This window comes from Lithobates pipiens, unplaced genomic scaffold, assembly GCF_037356315.1.
Source record: "Lithobates pipiens isolate NorthernLeopardFrog02 unplaced genomic scaffold, aLitPip1_a1.2 Scaffold_8, whole genome shotgun sequence".
NCBI lineage: Eukaryota > Metazoa > Chordata > Amphibia > Anura > Ranidae > Lithobates > Lithobates pipiens.
Window position 1 is genome coordinate 261,246,745 of NW_027507903.1, and position 20,459 is coordinate 261,267,203.

Genomic DNA, 20,459 nt, shown 5'->3' on the forward strand with positions numbered 1-20,459 from the left:
CCACGGCTGTTTCTGTGCTGTGAAGTTGCCACAAACCAGATTGGAGGGCTTCAAATAGGTTATTTAAGGTCAGGTGATTGTGTAACTGAGATATCACAGCCCACTCAAGGATCTTGGCAAGGAAGGGTAAGTTAGATATGGAGCGAAAGTTGTTTAAATTGTCCAGACCTGTTGTTTTTTTTGGTACCGCTGTAATGGCAGCAGTTTAGAGGATCGTTGGTACAGAACTGGATCCCATAGAGCTCGGATGCAAGATCTTGGATTACCACCAAGTTTTTGTGGATTTTGAAAGGAAAGTCATTAATTATGGTAAATGACAGTTGGCCAATCATTGGGACAGACTGATTACTTGGGTCCAAAAGTTTTGTAATCGTGAACAGGACCAGAAAATATGCAGTAAATTCATCTGTGGCAAATCGCACCGCCAACATAAGTCAGATGCAGATGAGTTTGGTTCTTGGCATTTACTACTTATAGAAAGATAAGCTAGATTGTGGACACCCAGCGATTAATAGTGAACCAGAGGGCATGCTGAAAGGGGTAATTTGGATAAATTTTACCTAGTGTGAAGTCAGGTTATTCCACTATAGGAAGCAGTGGGGAGGGAGTGATAGAGAAGCCATATGCTAAAAAAGCATTACTGCCAGCTCTCCATGTCAGAGAAATGGTAGGATGTACACGTAAAGTGGCCTGTGGGATATGGGGACTTCAAAGAAGCGCCGTGCGTAAAGTGAGTGGCTAAGTAGCAGTGTTTAATGTCAGGCAGTGCCATCCCACCATGGGTTTTTGGTCTGTAGAAGACTGAATGCTTGATCCTAGCTGTTTTTCAAACCCAGACAAAATTGTTAAGAATGGGCTGTAGCAATTTAAAATATCTCACTGGAATGTGAGTCGGGATTGCCTGGAATAGGTATAAAAACCTACAGAAGATGTTGTTTTTGAGGACATTACACCGTCACATCCAGGAAAAGCTGTAGCTAGACCATGCTGACAGCTTTTTGCAGAACCGCAATAGCAAAGCAGAGAATTTAGGCATATGTAAGTTTGATAAGTTTCTGGACAAAAGAATACCAAAATATTGATATGGAAGACAGCCTATTTTTAAAATCTAAAGTGACCTGAACATTTACTGAGAGAGTCAAATTGAATGCTTCAGATTTTTGAAAATGATGTGAAAGTTGGATTGCTATATATTAGTTTGCATATATAGCTCGAAGTCTGCAAGTAAGTTGGGGATCGTGGTAAATGGATTGCTAAGAAAAAACAGAAGGTTATCTGACAGGATACTCTTTAACACAAGTACATGGTACAACTGACACACATGAGGAATATGAAATGTTGGGGTGACAAAAAAGAATTGAGATATAATAGAAATATATTGTCATGGACAAAAAATAACCTATCCATCAATCAACAAGCCTACATGACCGTAGGAAGACAAAAATTCCCATTCTCTATTAAATACAGGAATAGTATCCATAAGGCAGCGATGAACACGTTCCATAAGTTGTATTGCCTCCAATCGCTTAAGCACCTGATCCCAAGGGACTGTAGGGGGCCACCAATGCAAAGCAATTGCGCAATGGACTACACTACACTAAATAGAGTGTGAGCTAACATTTGAATGAATGAATGACATGTATAGCGCTACAAATGCGAACTGAATCGCCTCAAGGCACTTGATCTGTCCTGTGTCCTGCTTCTTAGAAGAGGTGGGTCTTGAGTTTATTTCTGAAGGCCCGATGGTTTTCTTCCATGCGGATGTTAGTGGGTAGAACGTTCCATAGCCGTGGTCCTTGGACTGCGAATCTTCGTTCTCCCTTTGATTTGTAGCCGGACTTGGGAAGCGGCGGGGGAGGGGTGGCACTTCAGGTAAATCTGCAAAAAATTAGCACCTCTGGAAAAGTTAAAGTCAACTGTGTACCCGCCATTTGGGTGACTCTAGTGGACAGCTCCAAAAGATATGGAGGTGTGTGCCTCTGTCTGAACAACCCCTAAAGCAAGTCTCTGGCACTAGTGGATAAAATCTGTAATTTTGCAGGTGTACAGTACCATCTAGTGTGGAAGTCATACTCGTAACTGTCAGCCTTCCAATGCCTTATGGGACTTGTAGTTTCACAACAGCTGGAAGGCCACCAGTTGAGACTCCTTCTTTACAACTACTTTAACAGCTGTTAATATGACATGAGACATGGCTAGTATCACTCCTGTCTAGCATGATTTTGCAGAGTTTGCTGGTGTTCTGTAACTCAATCTATACAACATAAATGACCCTTATATCTAACATAAGTATAATTCAGGAACTGTAACTGTAATTATGTTTTCAATTTGCAGAGCTCTAAAGAAGAGATAATTAGGTGGGAAGAAGGCAAGAAGTGGCAAACTAAATTAGAAGGAATGCGCAGCAAACTACGTGATAAAGAAAAAGAAGCAGAGTCTCTGACAAAACAGCTGACAACCCTGAAAGAGCTTTATTCTAAGTGAGTTTTTCAGGCAGGACACAAAGCCTATGTTGTTTTAGGTACCATATTAGTTACGTAGTAGGTGAGGCTGAAAAAAGACACAAGACCATGAAGTCCAACCTGTGTGTGTGTGCACTTTTATGTCAGTATTACATTGTATATCCCTGCATGTTGTGGTCGTTTAGGTGCCTATCTAATAGTTTTTTGAAATTATCTATGCTCCCCTGCTGAAATCGCTGCCTGTGGAAGAGAATTCCACATCCTTACCGGTCTTACAGTAAAGAACCTTGTAGAGTGGGAGAATTATTGTTTTATCTCTGGAGTTAATCCCCTTTTTTAATGCATGCAAATATTCTGTTTGCTTTGCTTGCAGCAGCTTGGCATTGCATGCCATTGCTGAGCCTATCATCTACTAGGACCCCCGGGTCCTTTTCCATCCTAGATTCCCCCAGAGGTTCTCCCCCTAGTGAGTAGATTTCATTCATATTTTTGCCACCCAAATGCATTATTTTACATTTTTCTACATTAAACCTAATTTGCCATGTAGTTGCCTACCACAATAATTTGTTCAGATCTTCTTGCAAGGTTTCTACTTCCTGCGGAGAAATGATTGCCCTGCTTAGCTGAGTATCATCCGCAAATACTGAGATTGAGCTGTTTATCGCGTCCTCCAGGTCGTTTATGAATAAATTAAATAGGATTGGTCCCAGGACAGAACCCTGGTGGACCCCACGCTCCATACCGGACCATTCCGTGTACTCCCCATTTATCACTACCCTTTGAACTCGCCCCGTAGCCAGTTTTAAATTAATGTACTCACCTTGTGGTCCATGCCAACAGACCTTAGTTTGTACAGTAAACGTTTATGGGGAACTGTATCAGATGCCTTCACAAAATCCAGATACACCACGTCTATGGGAATTCCTTTATCTAGATGGCAGCTCACCTCACCTAGAAGGTTAATAGGTTGGTTTGGCAAGAATGTTTCTAAATGAATCCATGCTCATTACTGCTAATGATACTGTTTTCATTACTAAAATCTTGTATATAGTCCTTTATCATCCCCTCCAAGAGCTTGCATAATATTGATGCTAGGCTAACTGGTCTGTAATTCCCAAGGATGTATCTTGGCCCTTTTTTTTTTTTTTTTTCCATAATAGGCCCTTTTTTAAATATTGGAGCTACATTGGCTTTTCTCCAATCTGCTGGTACCATTCCAGTCAGTAGACTATTCGTAAAAAATAGGAACAATGGTCTGGCAATTACTTGATCCTTAAAGGCCCGGTGCCTTATTAATGTTCATTTTTTTTTTAAAGTCTATTTCTAATTCTATCCTCTGTTAGCCATGAGGGTGCTTCCTGTGACGTGTCATGAACATAAACATTGCAGTTTTGGTTACTGAAGCCCCCCCGTTTCCCTCATGAAGACTGAGGAGAAGAATAAATTCAATACCTTTGCCATATCTCTATCCTTAGTAACCAGATTCCCTTCATCATTCTTTATGGGACCAGTATGATCTGACCTCCCTTTCTTACTATTTATATATTTTAAAGAATTTCTTGAGACTTTTTTTTTTACTCTCCTCCGCTATGTACCTTTCTCGTTCTATCTTAGCCACCCTGCACCCTTACATTTCTTGTTGCATTCTTCGTAAAGTTGGAATGCTGATGATGATCCCTCAGCCTTATATTTTTTGAAGGCCTTCTCCTTTGCTTTTGTATGCATTTTTACATTGGAGTTAAGCCACCCAGGACTTTTATTAACTCTTTTAAATATATTTCCCATTAAGATGCACTGGCTAATACCCTTATTTAATATGCTCTTAAAGCATACCCATTTTTCCTCTGTGTTCTTTGTTCCTAAGATTTTATCCCATTTCGTATAGTCTAGCAATGATCATAGTTTAGAGAAGTTGACTGTTGAAATTTTAGAGTCTTTGTATTCCTCTTATGTTTCCTATTTGTGTGATTTATACTGAAACGAATTGACCTGTGATTGCTGTTTCCTAAATTTCCCCATATTTCCACATCCGTGATCAGGTCTGTATTGTTTGTAATCAGTAGGTCTAGTAACACTTTGTTTCTAGTTGGTGCATTTACCATCTGACCCATGAAATTGTCCTGCAAGACCTTTAGGAAATGGCGAGCTTTTCATGAATGCGTGATTCCTTCTGCCCAGTCTATGTCTGGATAATTAAAATCCCCCGTTATGATAACACTTCCCATCCTTGACGCTAATCCAAATTGTGATAGGAGGTCTGCCTCCTCTCCTCCCTCTGGTTAGGGGGCCTATAACATATGCCCATATTACTCTTCCCTTAGTTTCCTCCCTTTATAGTGCTACCCATAAGGATTCCACCTCCTGCCTTGCTCCATTAGTGATGTTGTCTCTCACATTCAGTTATACCTCATTTTTGATATACATGCATACCCCATCCCTCTTTTTTACCCTCTCTATCCCTGCGATATAGGGAATACCCTTAAATGGTTGTCAGCCAATCATGAGAGCTGTCGAACCAAGTCTCTGAAATTCCTACAAAATCTAAATCCTGCTCGTACAACAGTAGCTCTAGTTCTCCCATCTTGTCTGCCAGACTCCTGGCATTGGCGAACATGCCAAATAGTTTAGACCGTTTGCATACTATCTCCTTATTGCGTGTTCTGAGGTTGCAGATAGGACCTGTTCTTGTACTCACCCCTGGTTTAGGTGCTTTAGTCAACCTACAATTAATGCCCCCAATACTACCCTTTGGAATTTGTTCAGTGCTGACTATCTCTACCCTGGACCCCCCCCCCCCCGTTGCTTAGTTTAAAAGCCCCGCTAACTTGTCAGCCACCTTCACTCCAAGCAGATCTGCACCTTCTCCATTTAGGTGCAGCCTGTTCCTGCCAAAGAGCTGGTAACCAACTGAGCAGTCGATCCAGTTCTCCAGAAACCCAAACCCCTCCTTTCTACACCAGCTCCTCAGCCACTTGTTTACTTGTTTAATCTCCCTCTGCCTTTCTGGTTTGGCTCGAGGTACCGGTAATATTTCTGAGAATACTACCTTGTAGCTCCTTTTCCTCAATTTAGCTCCTAAGTCCCTAAAATAGTTTTTTAGGACACTCCATCTTCCTCTGACTTTGTCATTGGTGCCAACGTGCACCATGACAGCTGAGTCCTTCCCAGCCCCTCCCAGTAATCTGTCCACCAGATCTGTGATGGGCTGAACCCGAGTGCCTGGTAGACAACATACAGTTTGGCACTTCAGGTCTTTGTGACAGATTGCCCTCTCTGTCCTTTGAAGAATTGTGTCCCCTACCACCAGAATCTCTTTCCTTTCCCTTGGCTTTACTCCCACCCTCACTGGAGGAGTTATTCCCCTGGCAGCTAGAGGCGTCACTCTGCTCCAGCAATGCTGATCTCTGACTGATTTCACCAATGTGAAGCACGGGGGGCGTACTTATTGGGATGTTCCAGGCCAGGACCGGCCTCCCTGGCACTTTCCCATCTAGCCTTCCTGACTGTCATCGATCTACTCTGCTTTGGTGCCTGCCCCTCTTTATCTCCACCCGCCTCTGTTCTAGGCCCCTGCCAGCACCTGCCTGGTACAATCCCAACTCTCCTTTAGTATGGAGAGTCTTCTCAGTTGCGTCCAGTGTGTCACTTTGAAGTGTTCTGTGTGACCTCAATATGTAGATATAATCCTTACTGAGTAGTATAACCCCCAAGGAGAAGAAGATCAGCATGACACTATTTTATACCCTTTATTTTCATGTCTATACTACATAAATAGAAAAGCAGTACCGTAGAACATGCAGAAGGTATAAAAAAATGAGTACCGTATTTATCGGCGTTTAACACGCACAGGCGTATAACACGCACATTAATTTTAAGAGGGAAGTTTCAGGAAAAAAACTTACATTTTAAATAAGAAACTTTTAAGCAAAATAAGGGTCAGTGCCCATCTGCATCCTCACCATTGCCATCAATGCAGCCTGATCAATGTCCATCTGCAGCCTCATCAGTCCACATCAATGAAACCTCACCATTGCCATCAATGCAGCAGCTTCGCCATTGCCATCAGTGCAGCCTGATCAATGCCCATCTGCAGCCATTTAGTGAGAATCTCCTATGATAGACAGAACACTGGCCCAATGGTGGCCCAGAAGATGGGACTTCCTATTACAGTGGCCGCCAAGTAAACAGGAGATTCTCACTGTATGTAATCTGATGGCGCTTGTCCTGCCCCCCTCCCTGTCCCCTCCGAGGCAGCTAAAGTTGAAGTATCGGCGTATAACATCCACATGCTATTTGCACCCGATTTCATGGTGAAAAAGTGAGTGTTATACGCCAATAAATACATTATATAGGAAGTTCAGAGAAGACTTTCAAATTATCCACTATTTCTTCATTTTATCTGGTCCTATAAATGCTGAAAGTCCAGGTCTTAAGATCTCCTCTGTGTTAATACTAATAATTGTACCCACAGTTTTTGACTAGGGATTTAAGATTTAGTTTTCTAGTAGAGCCTCCAAAATGACAGTGGTTCTTTATAAGGATCAAGTTATTTTAGCATTTGTGCTCAGTATGCTGAGCACTGTAAACACCAGCAGTTCATGTGCTGTTTACAGATGTTCTGGGGGAATTTGGGGACCCTTCCATGTTTCTTGAAGGAGAAATTAATAGGTCATATTTTTATAAAAACAGGACATATTTGATACTTATGTTAAGGACTTTACAGTGTGAAATTTTGCATGCATAAATGTCTGACTTTTCAGTGCTGTTTTTATTCATTTACATAGAAACTTCTGTTGCAGGAACATGGCTAACGAAAAGTAAATTAATAAAAAAAAAATGCTACATAGCATATTTTTTGTAGAAGAGAAATGCATACTCTTCTGTCAAAAAAAAAAACAGCTTTTCCTTGCATCGAGCAGTTTTTATTCAGTGTACACCCGCGGAGCACGTGCAGGGCAGTGTAAAGTGGAGTGGAGTTCAGCTTTATACTTTGTAGCATACTTTGTTTATGTCAGATAAAAAGGACATCAACACTAGACATGATTTGACCAATCCTGGCCGTAAGCCGGGTACACCACACTATCCGTTTTTTTTTTTTTTTTTTTTTTTCGTTCAACCCCACAGGTTGAACGGAAATAAAAACTGTCCGCTCCGGTCAGAGCCGCTATACCAACCATGCAAGGTTAGTTCAGCGATCTCCCCTGCTGAGCTGTTGTGATCTGACAGGGATTTGCCCCTCACCAGAACATTCCAATCAGCGATCTTTGCCATCGGCTGAGAGCACTGATTAGGACTTGGTCGGATGCTGGTTTTCCAGCATGCACGTCCAACAGAAGCCGACTGAACTTCTGTCGGTTTGTGTGTACCCGGCTTTAGTCTTTAGCAATGTGTTGTTAAACTCACTTCCTTTTATGGGTCTGTCCTCATTCTCAAAAACAAAACCTTGTACAAAGTGTGGACCAAAGTCAAAATCTCCATGCAATTTGAAGCCAGCAAATTAACTTAATTGTTTGAGTTGTTTTTATGTTCTATTGTATGGGTATGAGGAAACATTGTTCATTTGCTGGCTTCCTTTTTTATGGAAGTTTTGACACCAGTACACAATTTGTATGGGGTTATCTTAAGAATGAGAAACTTTCACCTGGTCAAATAGCATGAGTTAGTTTTTTTATATTCATGTCCTGTGATGCTACAATTTCCTTTTTTAATTCTAGAGCTGACCAGGAAAAAATAATACTGCAAAAGAAACTGAAATCTCGCGGGGTTACTGTGGATCAAGTAGTTGGAGCCCGAACAGTCGAATCTGAAAGAGAGATTGAAGAACTCCGAAAAAAAAATAGTGACTTGGAAAATGAGATTGCTTACATGAAGTATGTATCATTGGATTACATCAAACCAGGGAAGTGTTCTGTCTTACTACTTGTTGTCGGGAGCTAATGTGTTTGCTCTATATGTATTTAAGAAAATGTTTGGATTTGTGAAAAATGTGAGAATGCACTTTCCAGTCAGATAACCAATTTTGTTTATCCAGCGTTGGATGTGTGCAATGCTTGTATTTTCTGAAGTTTCAACCAATCAGAGATTAGTTTAAAGCTTTCAGCGACCCTATCGCTCTAGTTACCTTTTCAAGTTAATCCCATACCTGAAAAAGAACTGGAAATACTCGCCATTACTTCTGCCCGTGCCACTGAATGCCGCTTTGATCCTGCCTAATCTTCTGCTGAAGTCTGCAGGGAAGCTGACACTTCCGGGACTGTCGATATCCTGGGTCCCCCGCAGCTCTCGCTGATTCCTTCTTTTGATCCCCGCATCCCTGATGTATCATTTGATGGGTGGAGGTCAGCAGGAGGAACCAAAGAGTGTAGCGGGGCATTGCAAGAGATTGATATTCACAGACATGTCGGTTTCCCTGCAGATTTCAGATTTTTTTTAGGATAGGAGTGGTATTTGGCAGTGTAGCCATCAGGAAGGGTGAGTATTTTTACATTCAAAATGTTTACTATGACAATATAATCAGGTTTCTTAGATCTATAGAAGAAACCACACTAAAGTCTATGCTACATCAATTGAGTTACTAATTATTATATTCATACAAGGCCAATTTAGTTTCAAACTTTATGCTGCACACATTAGAATATGAGCTTTCAGTTTTTTCCACAATCATACAACATTTCTTTCTACTTTGAGGGACCTTCAGATTATGCTGCAACCCATAGGAGGAATGGACAATGGCAAACAAAAAAAAGGATAACCCCACCCAGCATGCTTCGTTTTTTTTTTCTAGCATTTTAGGAGTGTGGATGCCTTTTCTTGACATATTTTTTGTCATAACTTGTTTTCAAGACATAGCTGCTGGAGCTTTGTCATTTTCGATTGCATCTATCCAGCATGAGCGTCCGCAGCCTGACTTTTAAAGTACCATGTCCAGACACACAATTGAGCAGAAAACTGGTCACACACCGCTATTGTAATCCAATAAAATGTCCTTGTGACAGACCCCCATACTCAAGATGAGTCTGTCCGCTGTAAATGCTTTTCTGTCTGGTACCACACAATCCAAGATCCTTAGCTTTCCCATTCACTAGTCGTAGCTCAGTGTAGGGTAAAACATCAGACAGTTTATTAGAGCCAGAATACAGTCTTGTATACAGTAGAAGAGGAGGTTCCCCCCTCCTGCTCCTATTACTCTAACAATACACCTGTAACCAGAAACCTAATTAACATGAGCTAATTATCTAATCCTTTAGATAGCCTAGATGACTGAGAGACATAACCTTTAGGACAGACTTTCCGGCTTTTAGCTCAGAAGACACAATCAACATTATCGTAAATCAACACAAAACTCCTCTATACAATAGCAAGGTTAATTAGCGCAAACAAAAATGGGCCAAATACTCTTAGAAGTAGACAACAGGAGACCCAGGCCTTTCCAGATGTCATTAATCAGCATTCCTTTCACATACATCTGCTATATGAGTCCCAAGCATGCAGAGACCATCATGGCCTCCTTAACCACTTCAATACAGGGCATTTATACACCCTTCCTTACCAGACCAATTTTTAGCTTTCAGTACTCTCACACTTTGAATGCCAATTACTCAGTCATGCAACACTGTACCCAAACAAAATTTTTATAATTTCTTTCATACAAATAGAGCTTTCTTTTGGTGGTATTTAATCACCCTGGATTTTTTATTTTTTGCGACATAAGTGAAAAAAGAGCAACATTTTTGAAAAAAAAAACACTTTTTTTAGTTTCTATGATACAATTTTGCAAATAAGTCATTTTTGTTCATAAATTTGGGCCAAAATTTATACTGCTACATCTCTTTGGTAAAAATAACCCAAATTAGTGGATATTGTTTAGTCTTTTTGAAAGTTATAGAGTCTACAAGCTATGGTGCAAATCATTGAAAATTTATCACATCTGATCACACCTGATGTATTGATGGCCTATCTCATTTCTTGAGGCTCTGAAATGTCAGGAAAGTACAAATACCCCCCAAATGACCACTTTTTGAAAAGTAGACAGTCCAAGGTATTTAGTAAGAGGCATGGTGAGTTTTTTGATGTTGTAATTTTTTCCCACAATTCTTGGGAAAAATAAGAATTTGTTTTGTTTTTTACAAAATTGTCATAATAACAAGTTATTTCTCATACACAGCATATGCATACTTCCAATTACACCCCAAAATACATTCTGCAACTCTTCCCGAGTATGGCGATACCACATGTGTGGGACTTTTACACAGGCTGGCCACACACAGAGGTCCAACATGCAGGGAGCACCGTCAGGGGTTCTAGGAGCATAAATGACACCTCTAATTTCCTAACGACCTATTACATTTGTGAAGGCGCTGGAGCACCAGGACAGTGGAATTACCCACAAAATGACCCCATTTTGGAAAGCAGACACCCCAACATATATTCTATGAGACATAATGAGTCTTTTGAACAGTTCATTTTTTTCCACAAGTCTTCGGAAAACGTGAAAAGAAAAGTTGTCAGTTTATAAGATATGTCTAACTCAAAGCATGTACATCGCATCAATGACACCCCAAAATACATTCTGCTACTCATCCTGAGTATGGGGATACCACAGGTGTGTGACTTTTACACAGCCTGGCCACATACAAATGCCCAACATGCAGGAAGCGCCGTCAGGCGTTCTAGGAGCATGAATGACACCTCTAATTTCCTAGCGACCTATTACATTTGTGAAGGCCCTGGAGCACCAGGACAATGGAATTACCCACAAAATGACCCCATTTTGGAAAACAAGCACACCAAAGTATATTCTATGAAGCCTTATGAGTCTTTTGAACGGTTAATTTTTTTACACAAGTCTTCAGAAAACGTGGAAAGAAAATGAAAAACTTTTTTTTTACACAAAATTGTCCATTTATAAGATATTTCTAACACATAGCATGTATAGAGCAAACATTACACACCAAAACACATTCTGCTATTCCTCCTGAGTATTGCTATACCACATGTGTGAGACTTTTACACAGCCTGGCCATATATAGAAGTCCAACATTGAAGTAGTACCTTCAGGCGTAGTAGGAGCATAAATTACACCTCATTTCATTCCTACCTATCACACTTTTGAAGGTCCTGGAGCACCAGGACAATGGAATTACCCCCAAAATGACCCCATTTTGGAAAGCAAACACCTCAGCGTGTATTCTATGAGGCATGGGCTGCAAATAGGTACTCCGTTACTCCGACGGGCTGGTGATAGGTACTCCGTTACTCCGACGGGCTGGTGACAAGTACTCCGTTACTCCGACGGGCTGGTGACAGGTACTCCGACAGGCTGGTGACAGGTACTCGGTTACTCAGACGGGCTGGTGACAGGTACTCCGTTACTCCGACGTGCTGGTGACAGGTACTCCGACGGGCTGGTGACAGGTACTCCGTTATTTAGACGGGCTGGTGACAGGTACTCCGTTACTCCGACGGGCTGGTGACAAGTACTCGGGTACTCCGGGCTGGTGACAGGTACTTGGGTACTCCAATGGACTGTGACAGGTATTTGGGTACTCGGATGAACTGTGACAGGTACTCAGATGAACTGTGACAGGTACTCAGATGGGCAGTGGCAGGTACTCGAGTACTCAGATGGGCTGTGACAGGTACTCGGATACTCAGATGGACTGTGACAGGTACTCGGGTACTCAGATGGGCTTGGACAGGTCCTTGGGTACTCAGATGGGCTGGGACAGGTACTCAGATGGGCTGGGACAGGTACTTGGGTACTCAGATGGGCTGGGACAGGTACTCGGATACTCAGATGGGCTGTGACAGGTACTTGGGTACTCAGATGGACTGTGACAGGTACTCGGGAACTCAGATAGGATCTGACAGGTACTCGAGAACTCAGATGGGATGTGACAGGTACTCGGGAACTCAGATGGGATGTGACAGGTACTCGGGAACTCAGATGGGATGTGACAGGTACTCGGGTACTCAGATGGGCTGACAGGTACTCGGGTACTCAGATGGGCTGACAGGTACTCGGGTACTCAGATGGGCTGACAGGTACTCGGGTACTCAGATGGGCTGACAGGTACTCGGGTACTCAGATGGGCTGACAGGTACCCGGGTACTCAGATGGGCTGACAGGTACCCGGGTACTGAGATGGGCTGACAGGTACTCGGGTACTGAGATGGGCTGACAGGTACTCGGGTACTGAGATGGGCTGACAGGTACTCGGGTACTGAGATGGGCTGACAGGTACTCGGGTACTGAGATGGGCTGACAGGTACTCGGGTACTGAGATGGGCTGACAGGTACTCGGGTACTGAGATGGGCTGACAGGTACTCGGGTACTCAGATGGGCTGACAGGTACTCGGGTACTCAGATGGGCTGACAGGTACTCGGGTACTCAGATGGGCTGACAGGTACTCGGGTACTCAGATGGGCTGACAGGTACTCGGGTACTCAGATGGGCTGACAGGTACTCGGGTACTCAGATGGGCTGACAGGTACTCGGGTACTCAGATGGGCTGACAGGTACTCGGGTACTCAGATGGGCTGACAGGTACTCGGGTACTCAGATGGGCTGACAGGTACTCGGGTACTCAGATGGGCTGACAGGTACTTGGGTACTCAGATGGGCTGACAGGTACTCGGGTACTCATATGGGCTGACGGGTACTCATATGTGCTGACAGGTACTCGGATACTCAGATGGACTGTGACGGGTGCTCCGGTACTCAGATGGACTGTGACGGGTGCTCCGGTACTCAGATGGACTGTGACGGGTACTCCGGTACTCAGATGGGCTGTGACAGGTACTCAGGTACTCGGGTACTCAGATGGGCTGTGACAGGTACTCAGATGGGCTGTGACAGGTACTCAGATGGGCTGTGACAGGTACTCAGGTACTCAGATGGGCTGTGACAGGTACTCGGGTACTCAGATGGGCTGTGACAGGTACTCGGGTACTCAGATGGGTTGTGACAGGTACTCAGGGACCCGGTTACTCAGATGGGCTGACAGGTACTCGGTTACTCATATGGGCTGACAGGTACTCGGGTACCCGGGTACTCAGATGGGCTGACAGGTACTCAGTTACTCAGATGGGCTGACAGGTACTCAGGTACTCGGGTACTCAGATGGGCTGTGACAGGTACTCGGGTACTCAGATGGCTTGTGACAGGTACTCAGGTACCTGGGTACTCAGATGGGCTGACGGGTACTCAGATGGGCTGACAGGTACTCGGTTACTCAGATGGGCTGACAGGTACTTAGGTACTCGGTTACTCAGATGGGCTGGGACAGGTACTCGGTTACTCAGATGGGCTGTGACAGGTACTCGGGTACTCAGATGGGTTGTGACAGGTACTCAGGTACCCGGGTACTCAGATGGGCTGACAGGTACTCAGGTACTCGGTTACTCAGATGGGCTGACAGGTACTTAGGTACTCGGTTACTCAGATGGGCTGGGACAGGTACTCGGTTACTTAGATGGGCTGTGACAGGTACTCGGGTACTCAGATGGGCTGTGACAGGTACTCGGGTACTCAGATGGGCTGTGACAGGTACTCGGGTACTCAGATGGGCTGTGACAGGTACTCGGGTACTCAGATGGGCTGGGACAGGTACTCGGTTACTCAGATGGGCTGGGACAGGTACTCGGTTACTCAGATGGGCTGGGACAGGTACTCGGTTACTCAGATGGGCTGGGACAGGTACTCGGTTACTCAGATGGGCTGGGACAGGTACTCGGTTACTCAGATGGGCTGGGACAGGTACTCGGTTACTCAGATGGGCTGGGACAGGTACTCGGTTACTCAGATGGGCTGGGACAGGTACTCGGGTACTCAGATGGGTTGTGACAGGTACTCGGGTACCCGGGTACTCAGATGGGCTGACAGGTACTCAGGTACTCGGGTACTCAGATGGGCTGTGACAGGTACTCGGGTGCTCAGATGGGCTGTGACAGGTACTCGGGTGCTCAGATGGGCTGTGACAGGTACTCGGGTACTCAGATGGGCTGTGACAGGTACTTGGGTACTCAGATGGGCTGTGACAGGTACACGGGTACTCAGATGGGCTGTGACAGGTACTCGGGGTACTCAGTTGGGCTGGGACAGGTACTCGGGTACTCAGATGGGCTGGGACAGGTACTTGGGTACTCAGATGGGCTGGGACAGGTACTCGGGTACTCAGATGGGCTGGGACAGGTACTCGGGTACTCAGATGGGTTGTGACAGGTACTCGGGTACTCAGATGGGTTGTGACAGGTACTCGGGTACTCAGATGGGCTGGGACAGGTACTCGGGTACTCAGATGGGCTGGGACAGGTACTCGGGTACTCAGATGGGCTGGGACAGGTACTCGGGTACTCAGATGGGCTGGGACAGGTACTCGGGTACTCAGATGGGCTGGGACAGGTACTCGGGTACTCAGATGGGCTGGGACAGGTACTCGGGTACTCAGATGGGCTGGGACAGGTACTCAGATGGGCTGGGACAGGTACTCGGGTACTCAGATGGGCTGGGACAGGTACTCGGGTACTCAGATGGGCTGGGACAGGTACTCGGGTACTCAGATGGGTTGTGACAGGTACTCAGGTACCCGGGTACTCAGATGGGCTGTGACAGGTACTCGGGTGCTCAGATGGGCTGTGACAGGTACTCGGGTGCTCAGATGGGCTGTGACAGGTACTCGGGTGCTCAGATGGGCTGTGACAGGTACTCGGGTACTCAGATGGGCTGTGACAGGTACTTGGGTGCTCAGATGGGCTGTGACAGGTACTCGGGTACTCAGTTGGGCTGGGACAGGTACTCGGGTACTCAGATGGGCTGGTACAGGTACTCGGGTACTCAGATGGGCTGGTACAGGTACTCGGGTACTCAGATGGGCTGGGACAGGTACTCGAGTACTCCGATGGGCTGTGATGGGTGATGACAGGTACTTTGATGGGTGGTGACAGGTCCTCTTTATGGGGGGGGGGGGGGGTAATCAGTGTGTGTTGGTGTGTACACTAGGCGGTAACGAGATGTTACCGAAATCTCCTCCTCACACACGATCGGTATGTGAGGAGGAGAACCCAGTAACATCTCGTTACCGCGGTTTGTTTACATTCTGTGACCGGCTGTGATTGGACACAGCGAGTCACATGGTAAAGAGACAATTTCATTGGCTCTTTATTGCAATCGGGGTTGGGCTGTGTCAGGGTGACAAGCTGCATCCCCGATCGCCGCTCTGCGCACACCCTAGGTGCTTGCACGAGCGCTGTCCATGTTCACAGGACATGTGACTGGCTTTGATTGGACACGGCCGGTCACGTGTATCGGGGGGTGGATGGGGAGGGAAATCCCACAGATCGTGGATAGGCTGTGTCCGAGGGACACACCTCATCCACGATTGCCGCGCTGCGGGCCCCCGGGGGCCCGCAGGAGCGGCAAAATACCAAGGACATCATATGATGTCCACCCCGGATGGGAGATCCCATCTGTGGGTGTTATTTGACTATGGCCTGGTATTGAAGTGGTTAATAAGGTCCTTTTGCATTACACAAGAGCGTATCTTCCTAAATGCTTGTAGCTTCCTCAAATGCCAGGGCCCATAGTCGGTAGCCAAGAGGCTTGCATTCAGTCCTCTCCAAAAGCCTCTGTCACAGTCCTTTATTCTTCAAACATGGGACAATATTGCAGGATAGGTTATAGTTGACATACAAAAGCAAATAGTCACTTCCAGTGCTAAGAGGTCTTCCTCAGTGTAGAAACACAAGGACAGTGGTAATCCCCCCCCCCCGCCCCACAAAAAAAAAACTAGGCGAGTGCTGCCTTCTTCAGACAGGGTGGTCCAGTAGTACTATAAAGACAAAAACATAGAAGGCATGTACACCTAGTACATTACCAAAAATATTTAATCGAAAAGTAAAATCGATAAAAGATTGATACTCACAAGATGTCAAATAGACAGGAGCCATAAAAACACAGTGCTGAACAGGAGGGACATAGATGTGCCATAATACAAAACGGGGTGTATAACTGATGCGTTTCGGGGGCGCTTTTTCAGAGCTAGCCTAGCTCTAGACACCACTGGACTGTACATTGCTGGGGTAGCCGGGAACTGACCTTCAGGCATTTGGTCCCATGTGGGGTGCTTTCCAGTATCTGGTCTGTTAAAAGTTAGCAGAAAAGTGCATTCCCTTTGGTAAAGGTTTTCTACAGAAGTGGCTCATCCCAAAAGGGTAAAAGCTAGCTGCAAAGCATTTTCCCTTTGGTGACGATTTTGTATAGAAGTAGCTCCTATTCTGGATATACTCATGCCCTGTAACTCTTAGGCCGCGTACACACGGGCGGATTGTCTGCCCAACTAAGTTCATCAGACAATCCGACAGACAGTCCGTTCAACTTTTGAATGAACGGACTTGACCACACACGATGAACAGACAGTCCGCTGAAAGCTTGCGCGATGACGTATACAGCACGTACGACGGGACTAGAAATACGACGTCCAATACACTGCAATGCAACCTTCGGCCGTGTAAATCCTGTCTGAGCATGCGCCATACTTAGTCCGTCCAACTTGCCTACACACGAGCGGACTGTCCGCTGAAACCAAGTTTGGACGGACAAAATTACGGAAATTCCGAAAGACTTAGTCCGTCAGACTGTCCGCTGAAAAAGTCACACACGAGCGGATTGTCCGCTGAAACACGGTTCAGCGGACTAAGTTGGGCAGACAATCCGCCCGTGTGTACGCGGCCTTACTATACCAGAGTTGGCTGCACTGTTTTTAAAGGCTCAACTGATGTGCGCTTGGAAGCTTTTTCTAGAGCCTTGTTCTCTTTGGAGGGTCCTGTCTTTCACCTGATCCTGGTTTAGACTTTACTTTGTGAAATCATGTCTAATTGGCGGAAGTCCCTTATAACAAATCTAACCACTATTGAGGGAAGACCCTCACTTATTGAATGTCTAAAGCAGATGGCTATAACAAAAAGCCTCTGTTTGCCATTTGCAAACTCAAAGGGGCTACTGTGCCATCTTGGATTTCAAAGCTCTGAATGTCTTAATTAAGCTCCAGAAATTCCATAAGGAATCCACCAAATCTGTTTTGCCTCCCTTCACCTGGAAAACTTTCTGGCTTCTGTGGACATCAAAGTTGATTCTTTAATTTCCCTATCTTTCCAGTGCATCCGTGATTTCTACGCTTTGCTGTGAGGCACCTGCCTGCCTTTGGCCTCTTCTCAGCACCACAGGTTTTTACCAAGGTACTGTCAGGACTGGGCTCAGCCCTTCCTTCTCTGACCTGGCTTCTCAGCCGTCTGCTAATTGCCAGCTCCTTTCTCTCCACAGTGACTCAACTGTTGATGATCTGCTCGTCAGTCCTGCCTACTTAAAGCCGTCCAGCTCGCTTGATCTCTGCCTTTGCCTTTGGTCATATCTCTGAGACTTTCTCCTGCGTTCCTGTTGAAGTATTGTTCAGTTGATGTCCCTTCAGGCTCCTGATCCTACTTGCTGTACTACTACATTGATCTCTGGCTCTCTGACATTGGCATTGGCTGACTACCCGATCTGGTTACTGAACTCTGGTTATGTATTGACTTACTCTGTTTACCCTTTTATTATTATTAAACAAGTGTGATTAACTGTACTTCTGTCTCAGTCTGATTCATGGTTTCTGACGGGTACTAGTTTTAGAATCGGCCCTGCTGCATTCTCATGGCTTCCCCATTGTGGGATACTTAGATGACCTCCTGTTGAGAGAACAGTACTCACGTGCTCTTTTGAACAACGTGTCTGTAACTGTCCAGACATTACAAGGTTTGGAAAGATTCTGAGCCTTCAGAAATTGTTGCTGGAACTGGTTTACTTTTTGGAGTATATTCCTGGACCACAGAAGAAACGTTAGACTCTTTCGTCTCAGATTCCAACTCTACAGTTAATGAGTAATCCAATTCCTACATTTTGCATGAGAGTGCTAGGCCTTTTGAGTCGTCTCCATTAATCCAGTTTTTCTCTGAACCTTTACAACTCAATTTTCTGTCATCTTGGGACATATCTATCCAGTTCCTGGGCAGACCAATTCGTTTGGCACTGAGGATCAGTTTGTCTCAGCCAGAATATTGTTCTTTTGTCCCTCTTCATGACTCCAGTTCACTGAAAAGAAAATTCACCCCATTGTCTGGACCATGGGTCTGCTTTGACATCCCAGATTGGCCCCAAAGGAATCGCAGGCTTCTCATTTCACCATCTCTATGTGGCTTTGACAGACCATCATCTAAGCATAGTCTCAAGAATCAAGATCCATCCTTTCTTGCCAAGGTGCACTTATATTAATCTGTGATTTGCTTCCTGGGATTTTTGGTGTCAAGTAACTTTTTTTTCCAAGATTTGCAATGCTGCCCTTTGTCTTCTGTTAACACATTCGCTAAGTTCTACCTAGGGGACCAGCTTCTGACATACCATTCTTTGGGTGGTTCTTTTGAGCTTCAGGAAGTCTTTTGTTGATTTGCTTCTTGTGCCTGTTAGCGATTATTTGATATGTTACCTGACCCTTAGTTGGACTGCTTTTAGACATCCTGAAGCTTGAAGGTTTCCTGTGACCCTCAATAGAAGATAATAAAATCAATTTCTTGAAGTTTGTTTATGATCATGTTCTCATTATTTCTTTGCCACAAACTGAGGTATGCTAGTAGGATGTTTTTTTCTAGGCTAGCCCACCATTTTTGTTTGCTAGCATCCGGCCTTCCTGTAGGTGTACTTATAATCAGAGGGTTAAAGACTTGCCTTGTCACTCAATAGACTCCAAGAAAATAACTTAACTAACTAAATAATTAACATAATCTAATTGCTTTCTGGAATGATCAGACCTCTGCACTGCACTGCATTATTTACTCCTGACCTCTGCTCTCCACGTGTTATTTATTCCTGACCGCCACTCTCTTTTTGTTACTTGCTCTTGACCTCTGCTCTCTGTGCAGTAATACTGACCACTGCTCTCTCTGTGTTACTAACACCTGACTTGTTCTCTCCTTGTGTTACTTACATCTGACTATTGCTGTCTGTGGTTCTTCTGACCCCTGAACTCTCTGCATTACTTGCTGCTGACCTCTGCACTCTCTGCATTACTGCTGGCCTGACCTATGCTGTCTCAACAATACTTACTCCTGATCTCTGCTCTATATGCATTACTTATGTCTGACTGCTGCAATCTGTGTTATTTACTTTTGACTCCTGCTCTCTCTGGATTACTTGCTCCTTACTTCTGCGCTCTCTGTTTTACTTACTGCTGAGGTGACCTTTGTTCTCTCTGTGTTACTCGCTCTTGACCTCCTGTGGGTTAGTTACTCCTGACACCATTACTCTGTGTATTATTTACTCATAACCCTTGCAATCTGTGTGTTGACCACAATTAGCTGCAGTTCTCTACATACACTACATCATTCCTCTATTCATGGTGCCCGATGCATTCTGTATTTTCACCTTAAATGTTATGCCTCTTTCCAAAAGTCTGTGACCAATTGTTTCACGGCATTTAAAAAAAATGGGGTTGTGGTTTTGTGGGTGTGTTTAGTAGGGTTTTTTTCTGAATCTGGTAACCTTTAAAAAATTTTTGTAAAAGTTTAACCATTGCGTCATAGGGTTTTAGGAAGCTGTAAAAATAATTTCACAAGTTGAGGCAATAAAGAGTTAGAGATTTTCTAAATTGGTTTGTAAAGAGACAGTATATTTCCCTTTGTGGTGATTTGGTGAGACCTCAGCTTTGGTTTAAATGGATGACAAAGAATATGAAATCAAATACAAGTTCTAAAAATATCAAGTTGACCCATACTTAGTGAGTTGGTAATAACAAGTGTAGATGAAGATTGGTGTAAGGAATTGTATTTGTCCAAATCAGAGTTATCTGGTTATTTTGATACAGTCACCAAACCTATGACCTGTGCTGTTTCTGGGCCTATGGAATTTTCTTTTTAAAATCTGTTTGGTAAAGCTAACAGCCCATCATTGACTCTTTTGACATCTACATCC

General features: G+C 44.5%; 1 protein-coding gene across 1 annotated transcript in view; it reads left to right on the top strand.

Annotated features, from left to right (window-relative positions):
* Positions 1-20,459, top strand: part of CEP290 (centrosomal protein 290) — a 338,046-nt gene that overhangs the window by 237,348 nt on the left and 80,239 nt on the right. Inside the window, exons 41-42 of the mRNA XM_077471382.1 lie at positions 2,335-2,480; positions 8,177-8,332. Of these exons, the coding sequence (XP_077327508.1) occupies positions 2,335-2,480; positions 8,177-8,332 (302 nt within the window). The remainder of the gene's footprint in view (positions 1-2,334; positions 2,481-8,176; positions 8,333-20,459) is intronic.